This window comes from Solea solea, chromosome 2, assembly GCF_958295425.1.
Source record: "Solea solea chromosome 2, fSolSol10.1, whole genome shotgun sequence".
Taxonomy (NCBI): domain Eukaryota; kingdom Metazoa; phylum Chordata; class Actinopteri; order Pleuronectiformes; family Soleidae; genus Solea; species Solea solea.
The window spans coordinates 10,825,638-10,844,515 of record NC_081135.1 but is presented as its reverse complement, the minus strand read 5'-3'; the positions used below and the strand labels follow the sequence as shown (position 1 = coordinate 10,844,515).

General features: G+C 40.8%; 2 protein-coding genes across 2 annotated transcripts in view; one reads left to right on the top strand and one right to left on the bottom strand.

The window, feature by feature from the left end:
* The window catches only part of LOC131441959 (epithelial cell-transforming sequence 2 oncogene-like), a 78,295-nt gene that overhangs the window by 6,117 nt on the left and 53,300 nt on the right, over nucleotides 1-18,878 (bottom strand). The window lies entirely within an intron of this gene.
* filip1l (filamin A interacting protein 1-like) overlaps nucleotides 1-18,878 on the top strand; it is a 73,936-nt gene that overhangs the window by 11,389 nt on the left and 43,669 nt on the right. Inside the window, exons 2-4 of the mRNA XM_058612386.1 lie at nucleotides 13,191-13,530; nucleotides 14,571-14,744; nucleotides 14,834-15,012. Coding sequence (XP_058468369.1) covers nucleotides 13,201-13,530; nucleotides 14,571-14,744; nucleotides 14,834-15,012 — 683 coding nt within the window. The 5' untranslated portion in view covers nucleotides 13,191-13,200. The remainder of the gene's footprint in view (nucleotides 1-13,190; nucleotides 13,531-14,570; nucleotides 14,745-14,833; nucleotides 15,013-18,878) is intronic.

Genomic DNA, 18,878 nt, shown 5'->3' with positions numbered 1-18,878 from the left:
ATATACATATATATACATATATACATATATATATATATATACATATAGTGTTATTTAAATATTGCCACCCTATGTCCTATATTAAATTACTCTTTTGTGGCAGCCAGTTTTTGTCGCTTATTTGCATATAAAACAGAAGAATAATCTGGTTACAAAAATGAAAGGATTGAAAGATTAATCAGATTACGTCATGTTATTGAATTTATGTTACTCAGATAATTAAAGGCACTGAGGAAAAACCTGATTCAGAGACAGGGACTGACTCATCAACACAGTGAGTCTTTGTGTGTGTGTGTGTGTGTGTGTGGGTGGGTGGGTGGCACAGTGACAGCATGTGGAGCAGCTGATGGATGCTGTGACCCTGTAATCCACTACTGTCAATCCTTCACAGATGGACAGACGGAGCAGGAATGCACCCGATAAACGAATGAATGAATGAATGAATTGATTTGATTTTGTTTACTTATTTGTTTATTCGGCCACTTTTATAATTACCTGATTCCAGGGGTCTCAAAACTCCAATGACCAAATGTGTAGTCGAGGTGGGCGACATGATCTTAAAATGATATCAATCACGATATTTGTGACACCATTTTGCAGAATTTCAAAATAAAAGTGGTGATTTTAAAAGAGTGACAATAAAAATGCATTTGTGATGCAAAATGAATCTGTAAATTAAAAAAAAGAACATACAGAAATACTTGATATGAAGCAGGTTTCAATACTACTCCTTACTCATTATCTGAAAATTAGCCACAGGGGCAGCAGTGCTGCTTCTTTCCTGTCAGACACCGTGCAAGGTGATTATCTATGAAGTATCTGCATCAACCACAACAACCCCATCCAGAGATTAATTCAATGAGAAAACATACAATAAAGCACTAACTAAACACTAAATCCATGCATGTGACTATTTTTTACTGTCAACAAACTGTAAGGATGAGGCTGAGCATCATTCAGACTCTGTCAGGCCACTCCCAAAAATTAAAAAGTGCCGCCCTCTGCTGGCTGAACAGTGTAAACCAATAAACCCTGAATAAAAGTAAAGGCTTTTATCACAGACATGTTGTATATTAAAACAAAATGGTACAGTTTTAATCCTAATATTTTAACTATGATGTTAAAATTGTGGACTACAGTGTTATTCTCTTTTCGTGACTCTGGAAATACAGTATATTAAAATTTACGATGCTTGATTTAGAAACACAAGCTAAATAAAAGTATGACAATTGTATTAATATCTGTAAACCGTCCAAAAATGTACTTTTCTGCTGCATATTTTTAAAAGTAATGAAAGAATACCTTTACAGCCTAGTATTCTGATAATCCACTGGATTAGTTCTTAGATTATTTTAAGGTACAAACTTTTTCAATCATGTTTTATGTTATTTTATGGCATTGTGACTTCTTTTTACAGTATATGTGGCTACTTGAGCCCCAAAATCTACTCACATCAACACTGGATTTATTAACCTAACCTTTATTAACTCAAGACGCTTCAATCCAAGTGTCATTGACGGCCTGTAAATAGCACCAGTAAAATGTTTGAGGGTGTGACTCAGTTCCCATAAACACACAAAAAAAACAACAAAACAACCCTTCCATATTGGGAGAGAGTTTGCTGAACGTGTGATCGTGAACTCGTCCGTCGGAGCTTGTTTATCTCCGGTGGAAAAGGATCAGAGTGTTGGGATGTTTGGGGGCTTGTAGGTGATTCGTCTTCTTCCCTGGTGGCCCTTGTGGTCAGAGTCGGTTTCAGCTATTCGCACCTTCCTACCATCGGATCTGTCTGGAGCTGCTCTGTCATGCTGGGCACACAGGAACCTTTAGAGACGGGGGGGGGATGTGAAGCGGGAGGGGAATGAAAAGGGCAACGTTTAGATTTCAAATAGACGTGGATGCCTTTGAAACGCTTTTAGGACTCGTAAAGGGCTAGTGTGCAGGATTTAGTGACATCTAAGGGTCAGATTTTCAGGAACTGTGGTGGTACAAGAGGGGGGCCTCTGGAAAGCAAGACCCTTGCCTATTGTACATATGAAAAGGCTTCTTCTAAGGCTCTGAAAACTGAAATGACTTAATCTATAAAGGAATATACATTCTTACAAATATACTTATGGGAAGCAGATTCAATCTCTGCTAAGTGACGCTCTGATATTTGACCCTTGACATATCTATATTTTTATTACATGACATATTGCTATTTTTGTGCAATAACATCTGGAGTTTCATGCAGTGCTTCCACATTAATGATTAAATTATTAAGGTAAAATTAGGCATCATTTATTAGTATAAGTTCCTATGGAGCCTTCAGTTAGCATAAAAACTTAAAAGATGTTTAATTTGTCCTTTGCGGGCCACCTTTACGGGCCACTCCTCATATAATGAAAAAAAAAAACTTAAATTTAACTGAAGTATAATTATTTAATCTTAAATTTATGTCAAATGAAAACAATTTAACCTAAATCTTATACACTGGACCTTTAAATATATTGTGACATATGATAAGGTATTTCTTTGCCATTGTAAGAACTATTTAAACCTGTAGCCACACGGGAAATAAGTTTAGCAGCTTTTATTTTTAATTAACCATTTGTTTGACTTGGAAAGTCCCATTGATATTAAGATTCTCCTCTTAAAAAGACCCTAATTCACTGAATCATGTATCCTCCTAACTTCTTAATCTGATTACAGACACTGGACATTTCTTACAGAAATATAACGATGAGTGCACTGGATGAACCGGACGTGTCATATAATCTGCTTCAAAACAGACAAGGTTACAGTCTGATGACACTGAGCGCGCAGCACCTGCAAACACACGAAAGCCAACACAGGTTTGGGTGTCTTTAAATCACGTACTGAGACTGACGTCGGCTCGGGCTAAACATAGAGTCTGGTTCTGAGGTTCTGAGGCTTTGAGGGGGGACGAGTGATAAGAGGGAAGAGGTTGAATCAAAAACACCATGACTGACGCACACACACACACACACACTCACAAATACAGGCTAAAATGCAATATTTGTAACCAGCTATGAGATCAGGAGCAAAACAAACAACCAGACAGCACACACACACATATACATGTATGTGTGTGTTTACACGTTAAAGGAGGACAAAGTGCACATACTCTTGGCCTCATTTCACAGTTTAACAGCACAATTGGCTCTTTTCCCAGACTGAAAACTCCCTAGAACGCAAACCTAGCAGCAGAGGAAGCACGAGTCGCCGTCCCCGTTCCCGTTCCCGTCCCGTATTTTCCCACAGGACGCATCACCTGAACTCAGAGGTCAGAGGTCATGGCCATGTTTGTTTTGGCTCAGATTCTGTCTTCTTTTTTTAAAAGTGGAATATCTTGTCCTAACGGTTCAACTAAAATGAGTTTTCACATTGAGTTTCACCGCTTCAGTCGGTAAAGAAAGTTGTTGGAGGAAATGTGTTACATTTGAATATTTAAGAGGCGTTATGTGAAAATAAATCAACTAAAAAGTAGACACAATAAGATGAAATAACTTTTAACATGGCCAAAAAGACAAACACCAGAGAGAAATAGCAGAGGATTATATGATATGAGTTCCTTCCGTCTGTTATTGATCTGTGATCAAGCCGGTCTGGTGTGCTGTGGATTCATGGGCACGTGAATACGTGTGTATTTCAAATCAATTATGTCCAAAATAAGAAACTCTTACAAATTCAGTTTACTGAAAAGAAACTAGTAAACATTCACATTTAAGAAGCTTATTTATTTTAAAGAGCTAAATAGTAAATAGTTGATTTTTGAATCACTAACGTAGAACAGAATGCGTTCAAATTTTGCTTTTTAATCTAATTCATACACGTCTACGTCCATTATACAGTGTATACTGTGATTAAGTCAATATAGACACTAGGTTCATTTATTTTGAGGTGAATAAAATGTAATTTACAAAATTGTCCATAATGTATTGAGATTTGTCACATAGAATCTGAGACTTCTGAAGATTCCCATTGTAACGGCAACATGGCGCCCCCTGGTGAAGAGGAAGTGCTCCTCCACTGCTTAGTGCAGTACGCTAGTCCTGCAAAATGATTGAGGTCTGATTTTCCCACTGATATCACACTGTTTTAACCCCATGAAGAGAGTGAGGTTTCATTATCACATCTTTGTTTACAAATACAGAGAAGATGAGGAGCTTATTCCACATTATCAGAATTAGAAATGCACAATGAGGTAGAGAAAGTGACTTTCTGGCCCAGTCCAGAGATTTCCTGGGATTGCATCATGTGGCATCATGAGGGGAGATACCTTCATGCTGAGAAGCTGTGAGCATCTCTCATGTATCCTACAGCGCCCAGTACCAGCGTGTGAATATGCGAGCACAGACGTCTCGGTCGCTGTGCCTGGTGGCCTCGGAGCGCTCGTCTGCAGCCACTGTGCAGGAACCACGGTGCGTGTCCTGAGCTGTGGACGACCTCAGTGCACAGGAATTCCCACACCACCATCTCTTGTTGCTTTACAGTCCAGCAGCGCTAATGCTGGCAGGAAACATCCCCGACAGTTTTATGGCACCTCGTGCAACCTGGAGGCCCGATTGTTGATCGCTGAGCTACCTGTTGCTGAGGCAACACTTCTTTGTTTGTACACAGCTCAGTGGGTTTTTGTTTTTTTTCTTTCGTGGCGGCTGGATGACGTAAACCCCTGCAGCACAGCATTCTACTCTCTCGCTGTCATGCTTTTGGTGCAGTTAGCTCCGCTCATTTACAGTAACACAAGTAGAACTGGATTAATGTTTTCAAAAATATGCAAGAGGACCTATCGAGGTATTTATCAAAAACAGCCCTCCTCTCTAGGACAGAGCTACTTTTCATTCAATTATTATATATTTTTTTTATTATTATCTTCTCCCCTGATAATCATGAAAACCATGGGCTGCATATATAAAACGTGCTTGTAGTCTTTACTGTCTGTCCTGAGGCCAACCAGGAAATGAAAGTATATCAAATAGCCACTAGGAGGCTACTCTGCAACTTCTTGCAAAAAACCAACATGACAGATGGTATCGTGCAACATATGCACATATGTTACACTGGAGAATCTCTATCAATATTTTACAGTGGAATACTTTTCTTCTGAAGTTTACATCAACAGCAACAGTACAGAGGCACATATTCGATGGTTTTATTCACATCGCGTGTCTGTCCACATATATCACCGTGATATTCATGAGTCGTGAAAGGTGCAGTACGAGGAGGTGAGTGTTTTTACTTTGCGGTACATAACTGTAGCAGCTAAACACAAAACAGCCGAGTGCCGCGCCATAAAAAAAAGAAAGAAGAAGAAGCAGAAAACGTATTACACAAACTTTCTTTCATATTCTTATCAAGCTCATTTCAAGATGTTTTCACTCTGCACTGCCAAATAAATCTGAACCTCCCACTGAGCCAAAAGGGAAAGAAGTGATTTTCTATCTCAGGGCTTTCTGACCTACTCGAGCTCTGCAAGTCTGTAGTTTAATCACCACTGACAGCATCTTTCTGTCTTTCTTTCTTTCTTTCTTTCTTTCCTTCCTACCATATTTCCTTCTAACTTACCTAACTAACTACCTACATACATATATACCTACCGTCTTTCTTACAGACCTTCCTTATTTCCTTCTTATTTACCTACCTCCTATCTACTTTCTTCCCTTCTTGGTTACCTACCTACCTACCTACCTACCTTTCTTTAATAACAGTAAGTGAGTAGACTTCATTTAAATGGCACGTTCCGCAGATTAAAACACATTAAAAAATAAGTGCCGAAAGTAAAAAGCAACTTTAGATAAAATCAAGAACGAAGATTAAACGTCTCAAAGTCTCAGCCATTTCGTGGCTTAACTAAATGTCACTATTCGCTTTGTGGTCCACAAACACCTGGTTAGCTGTTAGCCTAGCATAACCAACAGAAGCAGCTGTTCAAAGCTAACAAACATGACGAATTGGGTACTTTTTAAAAATGCTATTCGAGCAGTACTGCTCTTCTCATGTAGGTTTTGGCGGGAAACTAAAAAAAACAAAACAAAAATGTGTTCACTTAAAGGTCCAGTGTGTGAAAATGAATAACATCTCATGGTGAGAGCATAAACTGCAACACATTGTGGAATACGCCACTGACGTCTCTATTTCCCAAGCATGTCAGGGAACTACGGTGGCCTGAATATGCCAGAAAGGATTTAACTCTCCCCACTCTTCAGCTATCTCTGCCATTGCTCCTTTCTTCTTTATTGTTTTATATATCGGGGTTATGCGGGTGAAATGCACGTCTGCACGAGATGGCAACCACCGTAAGGCAAGACCCTTCTTTTATATACATATAAATGGCATTTTATGTCAACAAACTGGACTAAATTTCACACAAAACAGTAGAAAAACAAAGCAAAACCTTGAATTTTCCCATCAGACTCATGCTAATGCTACTGCTGGCTGTGATGACTGTAAGTATAGTTTCAATATTTATGGACAAACAAAAGAAAATGCATTAAGTAACTGGTGAAAGGGACACATATACATATGCACGTCTCTGCGGAATGAAGAAAGTTGTGTAGCTTCTATAGTGACACCATTAATGCTGTTGTTTATCCAGCGGGATTTTAGAGAGGTTAAAAAATGTTACAGATTACAGAATCTTATCAAGGCAATGTGTGCACACTAAGCTGCAGAGCCACCACAGGATATACTGCTGCTTCTACATCTTCCCCTTTCCCCCCGCTCTCTTTTGATCTGCGCTTCTCCTCTCCTCAATCATTCTGACAGCGGCGTGATGTCAGGCTGCAGGAATTTACTCTCTCTCTATGTGTGTGTGTGTGTGTGTGTGCAGCGGTGGCTCTGTACATGTATGCATGTGTTGTGAGCATTACCGTTCGCATGCCAAGCGCTCCGCTCGGGCTGCGCATGTGCATGTGTCGGAAAAGAGTGAAGAAGGTATAGGTTTTCTTTTTTTTTTAGTGGCACACCTGTTTCCTCACCTTTCACCCCTCTTGTTTTTTAACGGCCCGCCCCTCTGCTTTGCTCTCAGCTCACATGAGAAGTGAAGTCATCACTAAAGGGACATCTTTTTTTTTTTTTTTTTAAGTGCTCATTTTAAAAGATCCTGACGTCCTGGTGAGCTTGAACTTTAAGGGGAAAGATTGGGAAACATGTGGGAATAGGCTTTTTATGCACGTGAGTGTGGCTGTGTAAAGATTCACAATCATGGAGTCTCAAAGTGTAATTGTTTTTCTTTAAGTGCCGGGACGTGTGATAAAATGACTCGAAAAGGTCATTAGAGAGGGACTTTATGTGTTTTTGAGTGAGTGAGTGAGTGAGTGGCTGGTGGGTTGGTTTGCTTAGTGACTTCACTGCATAAAAACTTTGAATGAATGAGCCTTTTGACCCTTTTGAGAAACCTTGGTGGTCCAGGCTAGACTTGTCCATTCTGCCAAATGTTTCCAGTAACAGCTCTGCGTTTGGCTCCACACATTGTCTTCACTGCTTAATGAGGGCACAAGGTAATGCAAGTGCCTCGGGGAAGGTGGAAAGAAAGGAAAGAGCACTTTATTAATGAATAAATTACCAATTTGTTTTAATTAATGTAGCTAATTTTGAGCTAAGTCTGAATGGATAGCATCACCTGGGTGATTAATGAATATTTATCAAGGTCCATGTGTGGTTTTATTTCTGAATATCTCAACATCAGTTAATTGTGTTGCTGAACAATTTAGGTAAAATATCTAATTACAATCTTTCCTTGCTTTAAATGTGAGTGCAATTTGATTTGCGATATAACTTCCTAAAGTCAAGCTCAACTGTTACAGATTTAAAACGAGATGGGGCATTATAGCATTATATCATATTATATTATATATTATATTTGCAAGGATGAAAACAAAAAGAAAAGTTTGTTTATGTATTGCATTTTCTTTAAATTAGGCACACAATAAAGAAAAATCAAAAATAGGTGCTAGTGTAGCTGTCAGGGCTTAGCAACACAGAGACTGAATGTAGCAAGAGTTGCTAGTGTAGATAGTGATGGCATGTTTTCCAATAAAATACAACAAGGGGAAAACCACGTTCCCATCCCTACTTCGAACTGTGATTGAGAACTTAAAACTGTGGTCAAAAACTTGAACGGTGATTAAAAACGTTGAACTGTAGAGGGCAGCATTGCACCTTTCAGTGTACAGCCTGCCAAAAATTATAAGACAGAGAAGGGGGACAGGTAACGTGGTGAAGACGGCGTAGTAGCATGTGAGCAGACTTTGCAGTTTGCTTTGTCTGTATATGTGTATGTGTAGCTGTGATCCTACAAAGCAAAACACAAATATAGGCTAGAAATGACTCATTTCATTGTGTTGCATAAGATGTGAACACCTGTTAATCCCAGCGTCACCCACTGGCTCGGCTCCAAACTCACAGAATGAAAAATGACTGGATCGGGTTCAAGCCGACATCAGATTGATGGGATTATTACGAGGACAAAGTGCGGCTGAGTCAACTCTGGGCAGTTTCACACATGTCACACACCTGCTCATTCATGCTCTGATTGTCTATTAGTGATACAAAAGATGCAGAGATCATGATGTACTGCATTCAGGTACCGACACGATACTGTGGGATGAAAACTGAGTAACGCTATGACATCATTTCAAATACTTTTTTTTTTTTTTTTACTATTCCTTCACTGGTGACAGATTCACGTCTGGTTTCATGTGATGTAAATGGCGCCGATTACTTTGCGGGCTCGTGGTTAATTAACTTTGTGTTTTGGCAGTTTCTGTCTCACACATTCTCCGAGCTGATGACACAACACGACACAATCACGGGGGGAAAATATGAGCTCACACAAGGCCTTTGAGCGCCTGTGTTGTTGTCTTCTGCAAGCGATGATGGCTGAAACATATTTGTCTAATGTAGATTTGAATTACGTTGCTGTTAAACTGAGAGCAGATGATGGGATTATAAAGATAAAACTGGTTAGCGACACAAACCAACTTGTTTGAAGTCTATATGTACCAAAAGACATTTTTTGAAGCTAGAGCCAACAAAGGCAAAATAACTTATGAATATTTATGCTAACATTAAAACAACTGGCAACTATTGATGACGTCATATTTTTTGGGGGGGATAGATTTTAATCTCCAACCATTTGTAACTCAGGTCCAAATAACAATTCTCAAGGGTTTAACTTGAAACCAGTTTTGAGAACTAGTGACATCTAGTGGCGAGATTGCATAGCAGAAAGGTTGCCAAAGAGTTGTCTGTCAGCTGATTGGGTTCCCACGGATACTGATGCTTCAAAATTGGCTAATTAATCCTTGTCTTAATTACACAAAATGCATAATCTGACTGGTTTATCCATTTGGTGTGTCCAATTCTATCAGCTACAAATCCAATAGATTTTTATTTAAAAGTCATTTTACACTTGCACAAGAATACATACAGGTAACATACTCGATATCTATCAATAAAACCTGCATTTTACACACTGCACCTTTAAAAAAAGGTTGTACATTTGAGATTGTGTTACTCAAAGCTCATTATGTTGTTAAAATGTTAGTACATTTTAAGCATTTTCAGCATTGCTGATGTGCTGTGTGTGCACAGTGTTACTACAGTTGAACAAAATATGACTTTCACAGTCAGGACATGAATCAACAGGGGTTTGGAAAGATCTTTTGGACTTTTGCTCGCCATTCCAGTGTTTCCAAGTTGAAGTTTCCAGTAACCAATAACACGGACCATCACTGAGCAGATACAACACCCTTTTTCTGTAGCAGCCCTCTTTATTCCATCGCCACAACAACAGTAAAGGACTGATTTGGAGACACAAATCCAACGTGAGGCCGTTTTCCTGTCCCCTCACTGAACCTTCTTATGAACTACGTGATATATTTGTGATCCATCTCAGAGATTTTGCAGATATGTGATACTTGCACATGTAGGAATCCCAGCGGGGCTCAGTTACATGTCTGTGACCCTTGGTTTCGTTGCACAATCGCGGCTCATGGCTGTTTCCTCGAGTGCATGTGTGTGTCAGTGTGTGCTGAAAGTTTGATCACAGACGAATGTCTATCCAGTTCATTTATTTGTCATTCTGATGAAGCTCTGGGTAGGATTACGCACAACAAACTAACAGAACTCTATCCTTTACAAATTGCACAGAAATGCACGCACATTACCTAAATCTGTACAAACACACACTCACTCCCTCTATCGCCTGTGACTCTGAGTGAGTCGATGTGGAGTCTGTCTTAGACTGCAGGGAATTACCTCAGCTCTGAATCATGTGGCGCCATGCCTAGAGTATTCACAATGCAATCACCCAGCCATCGTTCTTGCTCATAACTGTCAGGGGGCCTCACACAGAGGCTCGACTCACACCACGGGAGGCTCCGACACGTTGTTTCTGAGCTCCAATCTAAACTGTCTCAGGTCTCCTCGCCTGAGGAGCGAGATTATCATTTATGTCTCAGTGGCAACCCTGGAATTATCCTGAATTATGTCATTTTGTGAACTTAGTTTAATTGGGCAGACATTAAACGGAAAAAAAGAAAGGTTTTAATGAAAGATACAGACCACCAAGGACTCGGCTAGGTTGGATTATGACTAAACACACGACGAAGCTTCACAACTGAACCCAGTTGTTGAACAGTTTGGATGGGACAAACACTTCACAAACTGCTCTGCTGCTGTACACACACAAATGCTCCCTCAGTCAGGTGTGATAGTATTGCTTTACGGAGCAACAAAAATCACCTACTGCAGCTTTAAAGTAAAACTTTTGACATTTACACTTTAAAAGACTGATTCATTCACTTATGAGCAGGTTTATGATTATATACAATATATAGGGTCCAATTAATCTAAATTTCAATTGCTTTTTAAACTTTTGTTGTAGTTTAATCCATTTATTCTTGCTAATAACGCGTATAAACTAAGTGGAAAAAGTATAATATTATCTTGGTGGACTAGACTTCACTGGACTACCTCAAATACAATCAGTACAGTTTTTACAAGCACAACAATACCTTTATTTTTGCAGTTTCAGTGAATTTATGCTCCTTTTTATTTTCCCTGATTTTTCAGCTGATTTCTTCCAGCAATCATCAAACTCTCATCTACTCCTGTGGTCTGTCACTAAAGCACAGATAAAAGCCCACGCCGTCGCTCACTCCCGAGCGACCCGGAAGCCAGTTTTACTGTCAAGTCTGACATCATCACTTTTGTGTTTCCAAAACTCACTAATGACAAAATAAAGGCCAGTGCATTGTTGCAAATGCATCTGCAGTTGGAGCAGCGAGTGAGTAGGAAACCTGTTGGATAGATGGTGATGTAATGCTTTCGGGCAGAATGTTCCCCACTCACATCAAACACAGAAATGAGTCTCTGCACGCTTTTGTTTCTGCTTGTTGGCCGTTTGAATATATTTGCTTAGTCGAACATAATCCTGAAAAAAAAAAGAGAAATGACTTGTTTTTAGCTTACAAGTCTTTCGCCGGGGTTTGCTGCTTACACCATGTATGTATTTATTATGGTTTGATGGATGTCAGTGAGTCACTGAGTGGCCCATTCATAAACCAGATGTCACACAGGAGGAACAGTGTATACGGACAGACGTTGGTCGACAGCCACAATGCTTTTTCTTCATAGCTCACTGAGTCCTTTATTCTAATTGCTCTCAGGTCCAAACACATCACATCACCAATCAACATCTGTAATACAAAGTACTGTCGGTACACGGCACAAAGAAATGTGGCAGCCTTTCTCTTTTTTTAAAAAAAAAGCAAAAAAGTAAATAATGTTGTGGTTAAGCAGCTTCAAAAAAGAACACAGCTCCCAATTTCAAACAATTGACAATCAAAGACTGCATTTGTGTTCTATTTCCTGAGCTACATTTAAGTGTAAAGGCACTCTAAGATGGTGTTTTTAAAACTTTATATCTGAAGGATAAATGGTCTGAATTTATAAAGGGCTTTTCTTGACTTGATGACCACGCAGTTTTCTATCACACATATTTCATACCCATTCACCTGCTGCCGGCGCAGCTGTCAGCAACCACATGGGGTTAAGTGTCTTGAATGTAGACCAGTGGAGCCGGAAATCAAACCCTCAACCTTCCAGTTGAAAGACAACTTGTTCTACCACTGAGCTACTGTGGGTCCTACACTGGAAAGATGACAAATTATCATATCTCAATTCCTTTTTGACTCACTTTGAATATTGGCTAGTTTTCAGTAGTGTGTTTTGCGACCCCGGTTGACCAAGGGCCTTTCTGTGTGGAGTTTGCACATTCTCCCCGTGTGAGTGTGGGTTCTCTCCGGGTTCTCCGGTTTCCTCCCACAGTCCAAAAACATGCAGAGGTGAATTGGACCTACTGCCCGTAGTGTAGGTGTGAATGTGAGAATGAATAGTTGTTCGTCTCTGTGTGTGTTGGCCCTGCAATGGACTGGTGAACTGTCGAGGGTGTGACCCCGCCTCTCGCCCTATGTCAGCTGGGATTGACACCAGCGACCCCCACGTGGAGGAGTGTTGAGATCTCATTTAGATCTTGTGTTTGTAAAATGGAAGTGACTTGTTTTATATCAAGACAGATGGAGAAAACTGCAACATTGCGCTAGTAAAGCGAGATGACTGACAGATGACTTAGACTTGAAGATCCGGAACATGGGGGACTATAATGTAGGTCGCTCCTACTTGAAACATGTGCTGGCAATTAAAACAATTAGCCTCCACATGTTGGGGGGAGCAATCAATCAAGGGTAATTTGACTGACTTTGATTTCTAATAGATGTACAGTATAAACACTTGGGGTGCAACAGTTCAGCAAGCCCACGGTTTGGTTTGTATTGCGGTTTTGGGTCGCGGTTTTCGGCTCGGTTTTTATCTTTTGCACATTCAGGAGAAGACAAACATTGGCAACATGTTCACAGTCAACAAAAATAAGGGGTATTAGGTTCTAGTCAGACATGATGACTCAGGAATGCTTCCACCAGTTCTCAGACAATAGTGGTATTACATGTAAATAAAAAAAGTCATATTGTTTATGGTTTCATACCAAACAAAATACTTCCAGCGTGGATACATTTTTCACAACAGCAGTCATGGATTGTGATTTGGAACACAACACACATTGCACGTTGCAGAAAACACGTGTTAAACAAATGTCCACATCCTTTCATCTTTCCTTCTGTCAACAGGTAGAAGAAGATGCGTTCCTGCAACAGTCTGGAGGACATAACCAAGGCCATGCCAGTGCAGCAGCAGCAGCAGCAGCAGCAGCAACAGGCAGACACACGCAAGCGATGTTCAGATCGAGAGTCGCCCTCAGGGAGGGCTGAGCACCGCAGCCGTCACCGTGAGCCGCCAAACGACACCGGCACCATTCAACGGAACCACAAGATGACCAAGAACAGCAGCTGTGCCAGCGGGAGTGGAAACAGCAGTGGTGCTATGAAAGGCGGTCGCAAGGAGAAGGGCAGGGACCTTTCCCGAGATGACCTTGTTTTTCTGCTGAGCTTGCTGGAGGGAGAGCTGCAGGTAATCCAAACTGCAGACATGACCCAAGAGCATGAGCACACTTGGACGTAGGCCTGGGAATATTTTGCCAAAAAAGCAGCAGCAGACAGGCCTGCAGGCATTTCACTGACCACAGACAGACTTACAGTAGAGCATAGTCAGACACGATACGCAGCTGAGGCGTTGTCTTGGAATCCCTTGGCAGTGTTGGTGTATGATATGAACATGGCAACCACTGCTCTATTACTAGTTAAAAAAAACAACTAGATAGCCTACAGAATCATTATTTATTCAGAGTAAAAAAAGTTTTCTTTCAATTTTCTTACTCCACTAAAAAAAGTACCATTGCTTTGACCAAATTTTACTGAAGAGGAAGTAAAATTACTGGTCTAATCTACTCAAGTGAAAGTACTATTGATGCAATTTTACTCAAGTCAAAGTCAAATGACTGGCGTATTTTACTGCATTTTAAGTAAAAGTACTATTACTGAAGGATAAGTACATAAGTACATTACAAGTCACATCTGTGTTTATCAAAGTAAACACAAGATGGACAACAAGTGGACAACCTGACAGTTACAACATTAACAGTCTCTGGCAGCTAGTGGATCTTTCAAGGGCTTGAGAAGGTCATCTCATGGGCAAGGATGAGCTTTAAACCAGTAAAGTCAAGGTCCCTGGTCTTGAAGAAGAGAAAGTAATGGATAAGGTCCATTTCAAGATTTCCGAGGCCAACATTTCAATGCTGTCAGAAAAGCCGGTAAAGAGCTCTTTGCCTGCAGCTTGAAGGACACAGCTGCCATCCACAAAACCTGTGGTGACCTTGGATCCTGGCCTACCAAGGTTGACAAATATCAATTAGCTGGTCATTTCAAGGCTTGAATCTACCAGCATCCCAGCACATCCTTGAGGTGTATCATGAAACCAAGACAGAAAATAATATTGTGGAAGTATATGCTGTTGTTTCTCAGGCAAACTTTCCAAGTAATGGATGTTTTTTTTCAAATAGACAGGGTTAATAAGGATGAATCTAACATATTCACCATCCTCTCCACCTGCAGGCCAGAGATGAGGTGATTACGGTGCTGAAGGCAGAGAAAATTGACTTGGCCCTGCTGGAGGCCAAATATGGCTTTGTCACACCACACAACGTCCTTCAGGCTCTGCAGAGAGACGCCATCCAGGGAAAGACTGATGACTTCCAGGAGGACATTTATGAGAAGCCCATGATAGAGGTAATGCCAACTTCAAAATATCATCAAACCACTTTCTAAAATACATTAGAAACCTTTTTGAGCAATCTTTTTTCTTTTTCTCTCCACAGCTGGATAAGTTGGTGGACAAGCAGAGGGAGACACACCGGCGCATGCTGGAGCAGCTGCTGATGGTGGAGCAGTCCCACAAACAGACTCTGTACAAGCTGGAGGACGAGAAGAAGAACCACAGAGAGTTCATGAAGAAGAGCGATGAGTTCACCAACCTGCTGGAGCAGGAACGTGAGAGGTAAGCGTGCGGGTTTAGCCCTGCAATGTGTAAATGTACTTGTGTTGGTTTCTTCGGAGACAATCTATGACATAAGATTTGAGAGCAAAAACAGAAAATCACATTTTGCTTTCAGGGGAGAGCTCATATTTTCTAAATTGTAAAAATCTGATTTACTGTAAATACTCATTTTGAATACCCTCTGGCTACATTTGAGGGAAGGCTCAGGGTTTTTGAAGTGTGGTTGTATGAGGTAATAAAACACATTATCAATGCTGACTTCATTGAGCGTGCAGCCCCTTCAGTGAACTGGCATGGGACCCAAACACTCACTGACACCGACAACATGGCTACGAGCAAGGACAGAAAGAAAAAACAGATTTTAGACACTTAACAATAGGATCACCTGATAAAATCTATGCTTGCTTAACTCTGTGATATATTTCTGACTCTTTCCATTAAGATCCACTAGGCAGCAGAGTATATAAGAGAGGATATGCAAAGTGACATTCTGGTGACAACACCACCACACGCTTTAAATTCCATGCCGCTAGTCAGCCGCTAAGTGCAACATCAAGCCGAACCCAAAATTATAGTAAGTGCCGCTTTCTTATTTTGGCAATATCCGCCATCGTCTTTAACGGCCTCACCGTCCCTGCGGTGTGAGCATCTTTACCAGTCAATGTCAGCCTGTTTCTCACAGTTAGACGACTCTCCTGAAGCCCTTCCCCAGACACTGTGGGAGTGGTGTGATCAAAGACGGTCTTTTCCCACGACTTTGTGATGGAGGAGACCTGTAGCAGCCACCGAAGACACGCGATAGCCTACCATGAAAGATATTAGCATCGCTAACAGCTGTGTCCGCAGATTTTGTTCGTTACTTTGCTTTCTATGGTGTACAACGAGACAGTTTAGCTTGAAAATGTAACCACTACTATGTGTGCGACTGATTTACCGTAAAACAAATACAACAGAAGCGCTATAAATCGTAAAAAGTAGCAGTGTTTATATGGAGGCAGGCATATTATAATCCTAACTCAGCATATGTGAGGTTGCTCATGCCCATGACCTCAGAATGAAACAACATACTGTATATGCACATATGTATGGAGTAGATCCAATGATGGAGCAACAGCTAAGTTAGGTTTGAGGTTCACCACAGATAAGCGACACAGATAGTAGCACCGATGCTATTTTGGAACCTGTGTGAACAACAGCTGCACACGCTGCTGGATAACTAATATAGAGAGCAGCAGCAGCTGTTAATGAAAGAGACTAATACATTTGATTTTCATTTTATAAACTGCAAATTTATAGTGATATACAGTACCGTATTCAGAGTTGCTTGGGTTTATAGTTTTGCTATTACTCACAGTTTTAATCATTATAGCGGAACATCATAGTGCAGGACTGCTGGTAACACTTGTGCTTTGGAACATCACTGAGCGCGATCGACTTCAGAAGTTCTGATAACAGACTTGAAACATGATGTGTGTCGTCAGGCAGCAAATTGTAAACAGCCTCATCCCAGCTGGAGTTGCATCTGTGTCATGTTAGGAGATGCTCTCCAAGTGTGCCGGATTATGTGATGTTACAACTATTTTTTTTTTATATCACTGTACAGCAGTGGTTTCCAAAGTTTTTATACAGCAACCCACTTTTTAAAGAGGACAAACTAGTTTGACCCAATACATAATATAAATTGTTCTTGTTTTTGAATATTGTAATTACCTATTACCTATATTTTTTGTAGCACATGTATCGATGTTGGTCCTTTTCTTCCAATCATCGGATTGGAAAAAAGAGGTATGAAGCCATCTCTAATTTTTTTTTGAATGGGTCAAGCAGCAATTTCCAAGATACATCTATTTGAGAAATGAATCTCAACATCAACATTTACTTTAATACATTTCAAGAAAGGCATGGGAAAAAAAATACTACAAATTGATTTGAAAACTTCAACTCTTGTGATCCGTCAGTAAGTACTGACCCAGTCTCTGGGAATGTTGCAGCAGGCTTAACACTTGCAGTTGTAAAAACACGATCCATAAAAATGCTGTAATGTGAGATGAACATTGGTTTGCGTTATTTGGAGGTGTTGTTAAATGTTGCTCGCCAAAACAGAAATGGCCGGAGGCTTGAGGCTGAACAACGTCCCACACCAACCAGGAAACTCACCTATAACACACACACACACACCCTCAGCAAATTGATTTCACAAAGGAAACACAGCTGGACATCGGCCCATGACCTATTTGGGACAATCACATCATTGCACTGTAGCCGGAGCAGAGTTTGTTTGAGTTGGAGAAGAGAGCAGAGTGATGATGGCCTGTGCTTTGTCACTGAGCGTGTCAGGAAGAGAGGGCTGCCATTAAAAATAGGCGTCTATCCAGGGGTAAGCTAATTACCGCTTGAGAAAAGGCAAAAGATTTATTCGACTGAGAGAACCAAAAGAAAAGAAAAACGAAGCTCATGCCACTGAGAAGCATCAATCACATCGTGTGTTCAACAAGACGCCCGATTACCATGGAAATAGTTGATGAGAGTGTATTTTTTTTTTTCAATCCTGGGGTCGCCGGCGTTAATACACTTTCAGAGATGTGAGTAGAAGTGTGTGCAAGGCGGCGTTCAACATCTGCTGTGGTCATCTGTGTTCAATGGTTGGACGCTAGCCTTGTTTGTGTAGCTGAGTACTCTGCTGCGCTCATGGATACAAGAGTGAGTGAAGTTGTTAGGTAAATGTGTGTGTTTGGAGCTGTCCTCTTAACCCATTGCCTCCCTGACTTGTTTGTCCAGACAATCCTCACACGAGACATTACATTTCTCAGTACAGCGATACGGATAATTATTACGGAGTTCTTCTACACTGTGACATTGCTGCGAGTACGTTATAGGGCTCAGGCACCTCTTGCTGCTACTGTTAGGGACCAAACGGCAATTGTAACATGCATTGAGATTGAGTAACTGCTGCTCAGTTCTTTGATGCTAATAGTGATGCTAACAGCGTCTTGAGTAAGAAGCTACACTCATCCATGATGAGTTTTACAGTTCTGTTAGCAGCAGCTGAAACATCAGCTTTGCTAACGCAACCAAAATACGTCAGTTACTCATGTTCATCGAGTGCTGAATTTGTAATTGATTCACGGAGTTGCTAGCATATGCTCATTTACACTTGTACGATATTGCTTGCTTAGTTTTTGCTACATTTAGCCAACTTAGCGCAAACCTTTGAGTGATAGGCCATCATTATGTGGGAGAGACATCACATGTCGTCCCCGGGATGGTCGGGAAACGGGAAATGCCAGTAAACTGCTCTAGCGTTTTCTTATTCCCACTTGTTCTAAAGCAAAGTATGTCCACGAAGAATCTCCTGGCGCTTCATCAGTGATGCATCCTGGGGTTGCTCAGACCCTGACTAGCATCTCAGCAGCACATCATTTGTCCAGAAGCTTATTGATACGTCAGTATTGACCAATGAGACGCTGGTATTATCCCTACTGTTCGCCAGACAGGTTTCCCCCTCTTTTGGGCACAAGCCTGAAAATAATGTTCCTGCTAATAAAAAAATGCTCTTCAGCTCCTTTGATTACAGCCATAACCCTGGTTTTCTTTGAAAAGTAACTCTTTGAACAAAGTGGAGCCATGGCCACAAATCTGAAGCATTTCTCTGTCAACAGCTGTTATAGTGATACGGATCCTTAAATGTTTTACACAGACTGATTCGGGAAGCTTTGGAGCTTTCAAACAAGTTGGACCAAAACACAACTACTGCAGTGCTTGGGTGTTTGTGCAATTTAAAAGGTTAACAATGTGTGGAGTCGAAGCACGCACCTCTCAACAGAACCCAGAGTTGGGCAATGAATTTTGGGTTTTTTGGAGGTTAT